The 13,849-nt window shown below is 38.7% G+C and overlaps 1 protein-coding gene and 1 pseudogene across 3 annotated transcripts in view; both read right to left on the bottom strand.

The window, feature by feature from the left end:
* The window catches only part of MKL2 (MKL1/myocardin like 2), a 214,557-nt gene that overhangs the window by 193,016 nt on the left and 7,692 nt on the right, over window positions 1–13,849 (bottom strand). For 2 of the 3 annotated variants that reach the window (XM_023508554.1, XM_023508553.1), the window contains one exon: window positions 490–651. The exons of the other annotated variant lie outside the window; for it this stretch is intronic. In XM_023508554.1, coding sequence (XP_023364322.1) covers window positions 490–582 — 93 coding nt within the window. In that variant the 5' untranslated portion in view covers window positions 583–651. The remainder of the gene's footprint in view (window positions 1–489; window positions 652–13,849) is intronic. 3 annotated transcript variants of the gene reach the window in all.
* On the bottom strand, window positions 8,233–9,541 carry LOC105888291 (annotated as a pseudogene).

The following is a 13,849-nucleotide window of genomic DNA, read 5'->3' as shown; positions in this document are numbered from 1 at the left end:
ATTCTCTTGCCTCAGCCTCCCAAGTAGCTGGGACTATAGGCACCCGCCACAAAGCCTGGGTGTTTTTTTGGTTGCAGTTGTCATCGTTGTTTAGCTGGCCCGGGCCAGGTTCAAACCCAGCAGCCTCAATGTATGTGGCTGGCACTGTAACCACTGTGCTATGGGGGCTGAGTCGGTTTTCTAGTATTTAAATAATAAACATTACAGCATATCCAAGCTACCAATGGTTTGGTTTTCCTGAAAATAGAGGAAAGGCAGGAGTTAGCAGCATAGTCACCTCAAAATTAAAGGGTGAAAAAAACCAAAGTCAAATTCCATTTCTAGACCAGTATTCCAAAGATTATTAAGAAACTGGAATCAGGAGTCAGATTTCAAGATGCCAAGAACTGAAATCTGCAATTCATTTTATTTTTATATAAAAGATGAAACTAAATTAGTATCGCTATTCAGAATACAAAATTTAAGTCTTGACATGAACTGAATTCTTACTTTTAAGGTGAACATCCAGTCCTTTCCATTCACAAATAGGACTTGATTTATTAAGTTTCCTGCTTTGTATCTCCAGGGTTGATCAAAGCACATTTTCTGAGTACAATCTGTATTGTTCCAAGTGTTTTATAAACATCTCTTGTGAGAGTTTACAGGAGTGATCTGAAATCATATCCAAGGTTTCATACTATGAGTCAGTTATTCTTATAAGGAAATAGAATTTCTCTGTCATTATCACCTTAATTTCCCTATCTGACACAAGTCTAATTCTAATCAGCCACAAAAAAAATTTTTTTAATCACTGGCAGGATTGCCAGCAGATAAATTACTGGCATTGAATATTAAAAAGGTCAAAAAAAAAAAAAAAGAAAAGAAAAGATGCAAGTTCATTACCTAGACATGAGAATCACAGGTTTATATAATGTTCCTGTGACAACGAGAATAACTCTCAAGGTCTGTCAACCCTCTAGGTTTACACTGATCAATTCCTGTCTTCACTGAGGCCCAATCGATCCAACTACCTGCTGCACACAGTCACCTGCATCCATGCATTCACAGACACTGACTGAACATCTAATACGTGCCCCTCCACATCCAGTATGAATAGGATCTGGAGAGTCACAGCGAAGAAAGCAGTTCCTGTCCTCTGAGGGCTTCTAGTCGTGAAGAATGTCAGGTCAATCAAATAATCACAAAAAATACGTCACATACAAACTATGAGCAGCCCTATGTCCCTGACCAAGCTGATCTAAAACTGAACTCAGTTTACCAGCTACACTCAAGCCTGCTCACCCGTGAACTCTGTTCTTTGACAGAAACAGTGCTGTTTCAGGTTACCAAAGCCACAAATGTGAAAGGCTTTCCTAAGCTTTCTCTTTGTCCTTAGATCTTCTCCATCTTGGGGTCCAGCCTGTATTTACAGCAGACATGCACAGATGGTTCTGCCAGAACGACCCTTCCCCACTTCTTCCAAGAACTCTTGATTTGATGGTGGTAGAAAGCTTCCAAAAAAAGACCCCAAAGTCTGGCCAGCAGGCACAAAACCCAAGGCTCCTAGGGCTGGATGTGGCGACTCACACTTGTAATCCCACCACTTTGGGAGTTCAAGATAGGAAGGCTGCTTGAGGTCAGGAGTTTGTGACCAGCCTGGGCAACACAGACATAGGTGGTGTGGTGGTGTGTGTGTCTAGTACCAGCTACTCTGGGTCTGAGGCAGAAGGACTGATTGAGCCCAGCTGCACCATGCACCAAAGCCTAGGCAGTAGAGTGAGACCCTATCTCAACAAATAAAGGAAACACAAATAAGAAAGGAAAGGAAAAGGGAGGGAGGAAGGAGGAAAGAAAAGAAGGGTGTCCTTAGCATTTTGAAAACCAAACCTGGGGAGAAGCCTGTTCCCTCCTCTGGTTTGGAGCATGTAAGGATGGCCCCTGCCCCATGATAAGGAGTGTTACTTCTAATCCTTGAGATCCCGAAAGTTGTCCTGGTTACTGCAGCATTGTATTCCTTTCATAACCTTCTCCAGGAATCTCCCAATTTAACTCCCCTTTTGACTGAAGATAATTTGAGTTACTTTCTGTTAACTTATAGCCAGGAGTCCCAACCAATACCTCCTCAACATTCCCAGCCTCTGACTTTTCCAACTCTACCACCAGTGCCCTAGTTCAGGCCCTAACAACTCTCCCCTGGATTAATGCAACAGCCCAGTGGGTCACATGTCCCCAGTGCTGCCTCTCACAGTGTCCACCAGACAGTAACTGGATGACCACCTCATTCCTCCTCTGCAGGACTCTTCAGTGGCTATCACTAAGGACAAATCTAAATTTCTTAACAAGATGCATCCAACTCTCTACAAACTTCCCCTTCAGCCAAGTAACTGTTACTCCTTGTTTCACATTTTACGCTCTGACTCTACAGAACTTGGGTTTAGGCTTAGACACACACATGTGCATACACCATGCTGAACTGATTGGTAAACAGGATGTTTTTCTTTCCGAAAAGCTTTGAAGACCTCAAGAAATTAAAATGGTTTTCCTTAGGCTTGCTTCTATGCATCAGAGTCATCACACTATGTGCACATTTCATTACATCAACAATCCTACTCTCAGCCGCCACGAGCAGTCGGTGCCAGTGGACGTGGCATGCATAGCAACAAGTGACTAGATGAGGAGCTGCATAACACAGCAAAAAGTTCTGATCACCCACCCATCTCTGATCATAGAAGGGGCGTTCTCACCCAGACAGGACAGTACCCCCTCGCCCTTCTGTGTACACGCACTTCCACTGTCCTCTGTGGAAGCCTCTAGCATGGCATGTGAACTCTTACTCCTTAAGGACATGACTGCATTCTACTCACCTCTAGATGCACAAGCCCTGCCAAATGATTAGCACGTATAATATTAGACACTTATAAATGTTCAAAGACTGATGATGCTGAGGTGTGCTGAATGTTGAAAGATATCTTTCTGATTTAAAAAAAAAGCACATTGGGTGTCAGGTTAGGAAATTTAGTCTTCTCACCTTAAATTAGGCTGAGAATCCTGAGAACTCAAACACTGTTAACACCACTAACCCACTGTATAATTAACCAAGTGACCACTTAATTTTGTACAAATTTTAAAATGGGAGACATCTAGAAATAAGGTATGAGTTTTTAACTTTTACAAAGTTTCAAACAGAAAGAAACTATACAACTGACCAAAACAAATTGGTAAATTAGACTCCATCAAAATTAAAAACTATTTGCTTCAAAAAACATCAAGAAAATGAAAAGACAATCCAAGGAATGGGAAAAACATTTTACAATTTATGTATCATATCCATAAATGATAAGGGTGTGTATCTAGAATATATAAAGAACTGTTATAACTCTACAATAAAAAGACAAGTCAATTTTTAAAATGGGCACAAAAGCTGAATATGTATCTCTAAAGAAGAGATGTAATAACCAATAAGCATCTGAAAAGATATTCAGTATCTTTAGTCATCATGGAAACGCAAATCAAACCCACAAGAGATCTATTCATAACCATTAGGATAGCTACTGTGAGAAAGAAACAAACATGGAAAAGTGCTGACAAGAATATGGAGAAAATTACACAGCTATCATTTAATTAAAAATAAATAAATAAAAAACTTTTGAAGAAGAAAAATAAAACCTATGTGTAAAGATACTTGCAGCTGCATTATTTGTAATAGAAGAAAACAGAAAAAACTTAAATAATAGTTAAAAATAAAAAAAATAAAAAAATAAAAAGAATCTGGAGAAAACTGGAACCCTCCAGCACTGCTGATGAGACTGTAAAAGGTGTAGCCACTTTGGAAAACAGTATGGCAATTCCTCAAAAAGTTAAACACAGATTTACCAGCCTGGCAATTCCATTTTTGGGTACATACTCAAAAGAAATGAAAATATACATCAACTTAAAAACTTATATAGAAGTGGAGCACAGTGGCTCATGTCTATAATCGTAGCACTCTTGGAGGCCAAGATGGGAAGATCACTTGAGCTCAAGAGACCAGCCTGAGAAAAGACTGAGACTCTATTTCTACTAAAAATAGAACAATTAGCCAGACATCATGGCATACACCTGTAGTCCCAGCTACTTGGGTAGCTGAGACAAGAGGATTGCTTGAGCCCAGGAGTTTGAGGGTGCTGTGAGCTACCCAGGTGACAGAGCAAGACTATCTCAAGAGCAAAACAACAGCGACAACAAAACAACTTATACACAAATGTTCACAGCAGCATGATTCCTAACTGCCAAAAACCGGAAACCATTCAAATGACCACAGTGAATAAACAAACAAAATGTGGCATATCCATACAGAATAGTATTCTGCAACAGAAAGGAACAAAGTTTTGATACATGCTACAACACAGATGAACCTCAAACCATGCTAAGTAAAAGAAGCTGGCACAAAAGGCCACATGTGATATGATCCTATTTATACAGTATGTCCTATTTTTACAGTATATATAGTAAATCCAGAGGCAGACAACAGATTAGTGGCTGCTGGAGTCCAGAGAGAGGGAAGGGCAGCAAATGACTGCTAACAGGTACAGGGCTTCTTTAGGAGGATCAAAGTGCTCTGACATGGAAACCACAATAGGAGACCATTGTATAGCCTCAAAATGGCAAAACTGAAAGCGGCTGTAAATCAAATGCTATGGAGGATGCAGAAAAAGACAGTGATAAATTAGCACAGCCACTTTGGAAATAAATCAATTTGATAAGATCTAGTAAATGTGAAGATGTATATGCAAAATCACACATACATAAGTAAAACTATATACGAGAATATTTAGAATAGCACTATTGCACCTGCAAGATATTGGAGAAAAACTAAATTTATTTGGAGAAGGGGTGATTTTGATATACTATCTTAGGGAGAAAACAAGGAAACTCAAAATCCCTATCAACACAGATAAATAACACAATGTTGAATAAAAAAAATTGCAAAAAAAATGTGTTTTGCTTATAGTTTGTATATACTTACTCTTTACAGATATATATGTAGTTATGGTACAGAGGACTGTGTGATAAATACAGACTTTAGAAGAGTAGTTACTCCTAAAGAGGACAGAGGAAAAGGTGATGTGGCCAAAGACTTCATTTCTACTGCTGAAATTTTATTGCCTAAGTTAGACAGTGGTTGCATATTCTTGCATGTCTTATGTTTTCTTGTATTCCTAAACATTAATAATCATTTCAAAAAGTTAAGTGATATGTAGAAAGAAAATAAAAGCCAAGGTGAGAACAACAACAAAAAAATGTAGAAGAATTAGACCCTAGGGATCAGTGTACAATTGTGTGAGAATAGTAAATATCATTGAATTGTACACTGTACATTTTAAAACGGTAAACTTTATGGCATGTGAATTATATCTTAATAAAGCTCTCATTTTTTAAAATGGCTGCACAAAGTCATATAGTAACACCTCTGGTGCAGGGGCCCAGCTGAATTACTCTGCTTGCTATAGGACAAACTGTCGTAAAAACACACAATCTGTTCAAACAAGGAAATAATTTATTTTCCTTCCTACCAATAAATCTTTACAGCAGCCAACCATAAAACCAAATCCATAATAAAAACAGAAAAGAACAAAAGAGCACGTAATTCGCAATTAGCCAGCAGGTATGGAATGGAATTAACCAAAGTCTAGACAAAGAAAAATGTTTATCAGAACTGCTCACTTCTCTTTGATTGCACTGATTTAAACAAGTTACAGTCCTTTTTACTCATGAAAAAATGTGCCAGCTTCGTTATTAGCACAGAGCAAGGAAAAACAAGCATTTTCTCCTATAACCAAATTAACATCCCACAGAAGGTCTGTTTGTACTTGGCAACCATGAACCTTTTCATCTTGAGCTCTGCTAAATTAAACAAACCTATGCTGTATTGAACACAATGAGCTAGACACACTGGCAGATACCTACTTCAGTCACTATTGAAGAATACTGGAAATAAAGAGGATAATGAGAATGATGGTGGTAGTGGTGATAAAGCAGCTTTATCTTCAGTCTATTCAACATTTCCACTATCTACAACAATGGAAACATGCTAACAACTTTCTAACTTTCTAGCAACACCTTTTCTCTGTCAAAGACAGCACCGATTTTGGAGCCAGAGATAAGGATTCAAGTCCCAGATTTTTTTTAGGGGTTTTGTGTAGTGTCATTGGTTTTAAATCTACTAGCTACATGCGCAAGGAAAATTTTCACAATTTCACTGAGATCTTCTAGTCTCTATAACTGGGGCAATTACACCTATTCTCATAGAACAACTATTAGAACAAGGCGAGGCAGTGCACACAAGGGCACAGCACACTGATGAGTGTGGAACCCAACCACACAAACCTTCGCTGCTTTCAATTCTTCAGGGCACATATTCATTTTTGAGCTTGTATCACAGTATATGTAATGGTCATAAGCCATCCTTCTTCTACCAAAAGACATCCACACAAATACAAGATGGTATAAAGATTTCATGTCAAATTATCCCCTTCTACCCACTACCTAACCTACAAAATTGAAGGCAAGAAAGCCATGAATAAAGTCTTTTAAATGTATTAGATCAGGGCATGACAAAAAGCATTCATTCACCTGAGAGGTATTTCAAAGCACTGAACTGAGAGAGACACACCAAGAGAAACACTTACTATTACAGGGAAATGCCTATTTTGCAGTGCAATAATTGGTAACCTTTCCATAAAGATTGATGCAATCTGATTATAATTCCCAAGTGTCAGTAATCAGTTCTTAAGGTAAAAGAAAAGGGAAGTGGGATGGTTTCAAGCACTCCGCAAAAGATGTAGGAGGATATCCTTTGCCTCTGACAGGAATTAATGTCTGAGTGACGGCTGTAGAACATTGAGACTGAAAGAAAAACTTTGTTACATTAGAACAGACTGAAATGTATTTAAAACAAAACTTACTGGGTCTCACATATGCAAACACTTAACCTTGACCTTAATCAGAGTGTCCTCTTTGAACAAATCAAAGAAGGAAAAGCTTGTGTGAAATTCCAGCACTTGTCACTGCACGGGTACAAGGGAGGAAATGATAGTTTTCAGCCAAGTCCCCCTCCATGTTGGATGTCTATCTACAGACAGTATCTAGACTCTGCAGTAAGAGAGGAAGACTCCTACCCAGCTCCAGATCAATTATCAACATGCTACAACACTCAGGAAAACTTCTAGGGTTAGGGAAAAAACTTCTCCAGGAGGATGGAGCATTCAGAGATTCAGAGATTAGGCATGTTCCTTGGGAGTTTCACTGAGCACCAAGCTCTTCACAGAACCTGTAGCCCAAAGCTACTGCTCCCCACTCCTAAGTTCCAAAACTCTACCCTAGGACTATGAGTCAATGACATCCCTTGGAGAGACCGACTCAGACACCACAGAAACAAACTGTGAGGGTTGGCTTGGCTCGGGATCGACTGTCTGTGCTGCAGGCAAGCACTTCCGTTTGTTTTGCTCCTACATAGTTCAACACTCTTACCTCAATTGTCAAAGTTTCAAATGATATTCTATTGCCACAAATTCTGAATATGAAGATAGAACTTTTCTCCTCTGCCCAAATTTCCAATCAAATGACCACTTACCTCACCAGTTTAAACTTTAAGCTTTATGACTAAATAGGAAGAAACTGTTATAAATGCAAAAATCTAATGCATTAAAGATGTAAAAGAAGTTTTAAAATCTTCTGTTTAAGTATAGCATAATTTTATTACAAACACCACAAAAAGGAGAAATAAATAGCATAGCCTTAATTTTTTTTTTGGCTGAATACAGGGAACTTTATTGATGTTACATGACAAGGTGGGGCTCCCTAGGCCCCTCCTGTTCTTCAGGGGTCTGGTGTAGGAACTATGTTGAAGGGAGATTCTCACTGAGCTGGGGGACTGAGTAGGCAGGGGCAGCCCAGCAGCTGAGGGGCCTTTCTCTTCCTCTCGTGCTCTGGCTGAGGCTGGTGGTCCAGGGGTTCTTACTCCTTGGAGGCCATGTGGGCCATAAGGTCCACCAATCTGTTGCTGTAGCCAAGTTCATTATCATACCAGGCAATGAGTTTGACAAAGTGGTCCTCAAGGGCAATGCCAGCCCCAGCATCAAAGGTAGAAGACTGGGTGTCACTGCTGAAGTTGGAAGAGACAACCTGGTGCCTGGTGTAGCCCAGGATGCCCTTGAGGGGCCCTCTGATGCCTGCTTCACCCACCTTCCTGATATCATCATATTCAGCAGCCTTCTACAGAGGGCGGGTGAAGTCCCTGCCCCACAAGTTGGCAGTGGGGACACGGAAGACCATGCCAGTGGGCTTACCATTCAGCTCAGGGATGACCTTGCCCACAGCCTTGGCTGCATCAGTGTAGGCAGGGACGATGTTACGGACAGCCCTGTGGCCATCACACCACATCTTCCCAAAGGGGCCATCCACAGTCTCCTGGGTGGCAGAAACAGCATGGACTGTGGTCATGAGTCCCTCCACAATACTAAAGTTGTCATGGATGACCTTGGCCAAGGGAGGTAAGCAAGTGGTGCTGCAGGAGGCACTGATGACAATGCTGAGGCTGTTTTCGTACTTCTCGTGATTCATACCCATCACAAACATGGGGGCATCAGCAGAAGGGACAAAGATGATGACCCTTTTGGCACCCCCCTGTAGGTGAGCCCCAGCCTTCTCCATGGTGGTGAAGATGCCAGTGGACCCCACAACATACTCAGCACCTGCCTCACCCCATTTGATTTTGGTGGGATCTTGCTCCTGGAAGATGGTAATGGGATTTCCATTGATGACAAGCTTCCTGTTCTCAGCCTTGACTGTGCCATGGAATTTGTCATGGTGGAATCATACTGAAACATGTAGACCATTTAGCTGAGGTCAATGAAAGGGTCATTGCTGACAACAACAGCTGAAACCAGCCCTGGTGACCAGGCACCCAATACGACCAAGCCTTTTATTCCGACTTCACTGTCACCATGGTGCCTCGGGGATGCAGCCAGAGCTGCACAAGAAGCAGTGGCTGTCTGACAATCAGGAGGGCCAAAGAGCCCTAGCCTTAATTTTAATTAAAACTTCTTTTAACTACTACTAGTAATTCCTCACTTTCCAGTAATATTTTTAGAATCAGGGTTTTAAAGCATGCAATTATAGAAATTAACTCATCAGTAAAATGAAAGCTACCATACAAGAAAATTCCTGTACTGCCAAAGAAAAGAAGTTCAAGAACTCAACACTTTATTTTAGAAAACAAATGCAAAAGTATACCACTAGCCACAGTTAAGACCTCAAAGGGGAAGAGTCTAAGAAAACCCCATTAATTTAGACCCTACTAACAAAGACTCAGCAATTTTAAGTCTGCCTACATTTAATTTGAACTATTTAAGAAATAGGTTGCTAAGCAAATTAAAGTACAAAAAAAATTGCTACAGCATTATTTAATCAATTAAATACTGTTTACATGCAAATGCTGCTAAAATCCTATAGCTCATGTGGTCTTTAGAAGCCCATATTCCAATGGAAACAAAGTGGGTAAAACAAGAGACCAAAACATTGCTTAAATTTATTAGAAAATTGTTCCATCTTTTCTGTTTAAACTGAGTTAGGAGTCAGGAAACCTTAATAGGCAGACTACTGGACAAAGATGTATACATTCTTCTCAAGGGCTGGAAATCTATCTCTGTACTTCTGTTCTTAATAAATGTCAAACCATGCAACAAAAATATAGTTCAGTTTCTGTTATAATTAAAAATATATTTTGCAGTATTCATTTTATCCTTGTATTCAAGTAACATAACTGTGAATAATCCCATGTCTATACTATGAAACATAAAGAGGATTCTTTAAGAAGATTTAGTATCCTACCTAGTTTAGATGAAACATGAACAGGTCTCTTTAAGAACATCTAGTATCCTACCTAGTTTAGATACCTTCTTTGCCCTTAACAACAACAAAAACAAAGAAAAAAAGCAGATTCAGAAAATAAATCACGTACAGCCCAAATCAAATTTCCATACAAAATGTTAGAAAATGTTATACTACCAAGTGTCACTATAATTATGCATGTCTAGATTAAGGTACATATAAAAATCACAGATGCTAGTTTTCTTATCCAAATTTAAATTTAAAGCACTTTTTATTTACAACTTAATTCTAACTTGACAATATTAAACAATAACCATTAATTCCTTCAAAAATGATGTGTGTGTCTGCTGTGTCCATGCCAGGTATTACAATTAGGTGCTAGACATAAACCGTCAAACAAAACACCAGTTGGGGCACTGGTCCCTGCTTTGGTGGTCAACATTGTTAACTTGGAATGAAGAGAAAAGCTTTCACATTAAAGACGATCTGTATTGGCTCGGCACCTGTAGCACAGTGGTTATAGCACCAGCCACATACATGGAGGGTGGTGGGTTCAAACCTGACCCTGGCCAGCTAAACAACAAGGACAACTGCATCAAAAAACAGCCGGACATTGTGGCGGGCGCCTATAGTCCCAGCTGAGGCAAGAGAATAGCTTAAGCCCAAGAGTTTGAGGTTGCTGTGAGCTGTGACGCCACAGTACTCTACTGAGGGCAACAAAGTGAGACTCTGTCTCAAAAAAAAAGACAATCTACACTACAAGGTACATTTTATATCTAGGAAAAAGAGGTAACTTTTAATTGGCTTTTCTTATTTGTTTACTTGGAGACAGGGTCTTGCTCTGTTGACTGGGATACAATGCACTGATGCAATGATAGCTCACTTTAACTTCAAACTCCTAGGCTCAAACAATCCTCTCACCTCAGCCTTCCAAGCAGCTAGGGCTACAGGTGCACACCACTACACCTGGCTCATTTAAAAAAATTTTTTTGTAGAGACAGAGTCCCAATATAGTACCCAAGCTGGTCTTGAACTCCAGGCCTCAAGCGATCCTCCTGCCTCAGCCTCTGAAAGTGCTAGGATTATAGGCATGAATCATAATACCTGGGCTAATTGTTTTTTTCCTGAAGTCAAAGAAAAAAACCATTGGTCAATGACAAAGTCAGTATCTGTTTCATGTGAGACTCTCCTTAAGTAATTCTTATTTGAATGAAATAAAACCTAAACAAAACAGAAAATTAGAAATAACACTTATATCAGAAACTGGTAAAATCCTTTGGACAGAAAAGATTCAACATCACTATATACCGTATGTTTACATGTGAATGCATGCTCACATAATTCAAGACTATTGCCTCATCACCCAAGTTTATAGCTCATATTCTATATTCTATTCTGCAATTGGTACCCATGTTTGAAAGATGTTTAGAAATTAATTCTTAAAACTTCATTCAACTCCAGTGTAAGTAAATAAAAAACAAGCAAATTGCTCCCTATAGAGGAAAACTTTCAGTATTCAAAATAGTAACAGTATCAAAACTATACTGTGGATATTATCAGCCTACATCCACACACAAAGGCATAGAAATTAAACAATCTTATACTGCATGACAGCTGGGCCAAGGAAGAAATAAAGAAGGAAATTGTTAAATTCCTCAAACATTACAATGCTATAAGTTACCAAAACCTGAGGGATACTGCAAAAGCAGTCTTAAGAGGGGAATTTACTGTATTAAATGCCTACACCCAAAAAACAGAAAGAAAGCACATCCACAAACTGATGAATCATCTTAAGAAAACAGAAAAAGAACAATCCAATCACAAACTTAGCAAAATAAAAGAAATAACCAAAATTAAATCAGAGATCAATGAAATTGAAAACAAAAGAATTATTCAGAAAATTAATGAAAACAAAAAGTTGATTCTTTGAAAAAATAAATAAAATCAATAAACCTTTGGCCATATAATTAGAAATAGAAAAGTAAAATCTCTAATAACCTCAATCAGAAATGATAAAGGAGAAATAACAACAGATATCACAGAGATATAAGAGATAATCTCTTAATACTACAAAAATTCTATGCCCAGCAATTTAACAATGTGGAGGAAATGGATTGATACCTGGAATCATACCATCTCCCTAGACTTAGCCAGGAAGAAATAGGTCTCTGGAACAGACCAACATCAAGCACTGAGGTATAAGCAGCAATAAAAAATCTTCAGCAAAAAGATGCCCTGGTCCAGATGGCTTCACACCAGAATTCTATCAAACCTCCAAAGAAGAGCTTATACCCAGCCTGCAGAAATTATTCCAAAACATTGAGAAGGAAGGAATATTCCCCAACACATTCTATGAAACAAACATTACCCTAATACCAAAACCAGGAAAAGACCCAACTAAAAAGGAAAACTACAGACCCATTTCACTAATGAATTCAGATGCAAAAATATTTAATAAAATCTTAGGCAATAGATTACAGCTACACATTAAAAAAATCATTCATCATCAAATAGGTTTTATCCCAGGGATGCAAGGCTGGTGTAACATACACAAGTCCATAAAAGTAATTCACCATATCAACAGAAGCAAAAACAACAACCATATGATCCTCTCAAAGATGCAGATGAAGCATTCAACAAAATCCAGCATCCTTTTCTAGAACACTGAAGAGTATAGGCATAGGTGGTACATTTCTTAAACTGATCAAAGCCGTCTACAACAAACCCACAGCTAATATTTTACTGAATGGAGTAAAACTGAAAGCTTTTCCACTTAGAACTGGAACCAGACAAGGTTGTCCTCTATCGCCACTACCATTCAATATTGTGCTGGAAGCTCTAACCAATACAATCAGGCAAGAGAAGGTAACAAAGGGCATCCAAATGGGGACAGAGGAGGTCAAATTCTGACTTCTTGCCAATGACGTGATCTTATAGTTAGAGAACCCCAAAGACTTAACCACAAGACTTCTGGAAGTGATAGAGAAATATAATAATGTCTCAGAGTATAAAATCAATGTCCACAAATCAGTAGCCTTTGCATATGCCAATAAAAGCCAAGTTGAGAAGTTAATCAAAGATACAATTCCCTTCCTAGTAGCTTCAAAGAAAATGAAATACCTAGGACTATACCTAACAAAAGAGGTGAAGTGAAGGACCTCTACAAAGAAAATTATGAAACCCTAAGAAAAGAAATAGCAGAAGATATTAACAAATGGAAGAACATACCATGCCCCTGGCTGGGAAGAATCAACATTGTGAAAATGTCTATACTTCCCAAAGCAATCTACAGATTCAATGCAATCCCCATTAAAATACCAATATCGTACTTTCAAGATTTGGAAAAAACAGTTATTTGTTTTGTATGAAATCAGAAAAAACCCCATATAGCCAAGGCAATTCTTAGTAATAAAAACAAAGCTGGGGGCATCACACTACCAGACTTCAGGCTATAATACAAGGCCATAGTGATCAAAACAGCATGATATTGGCACAAAAATAGAGATAGACTTTTGGAAACAAACAGAAAACCAGGAGATGAAACTAACATCTTATAGCCACCTCATCTTTGATAAACCAAACAAACCAACACTGGAGAAAAGCATCGCTATTCAATAAATGGTGCTGGGAGAACTGGATATCCACATGGAATAGACTGAAACTGGACTCACACATTTCTCCACTTACAAAAATTGAATCAAGATGGAAAAAAGATTTACATCTAAGGCACGAAACAATAAAAATCCTCACAGAAAGTGTGGGGAAAACTCTTGAAGATGTCAGCCTGGGGAAAGATGTTCTGAAGAAGACTTCAGCAGCAAATCCAACAACTAAAATAAACAAATAGGACTTAATTAAACTAAAAACCTTCTGTATAGCTAAGAAAATAACAACCAAAGCGAACAGATAGTCATCAGAATAGGAAAAGATATTTGCATATTACAAATCTGACAAAGGCTTGACAACTATGATCTACAGAGAACTCAAATTATTCAAAAAA

This window comes from Otolemur garnettii, unplaced genomic scaffold (genome assembly GCF_000181295.1).
Source record: "Otolemur garnettii isolate 467f Iridium unplaced genomic scaffold, OtoGar3 scaffold00257, whole genome shotgun sequence".
Taxonomy (NCBI): domain Eukaryota; kingdom Metazoa; phylum Chordata; class Mammalia; order Primates; family Galagidae; genus Otolemur; species Otolemur garnettii.
Note: the sequence above shows the minus strand (reverse complement) of the source record. Positions and strands in the feature narration are given on the sequence as shown.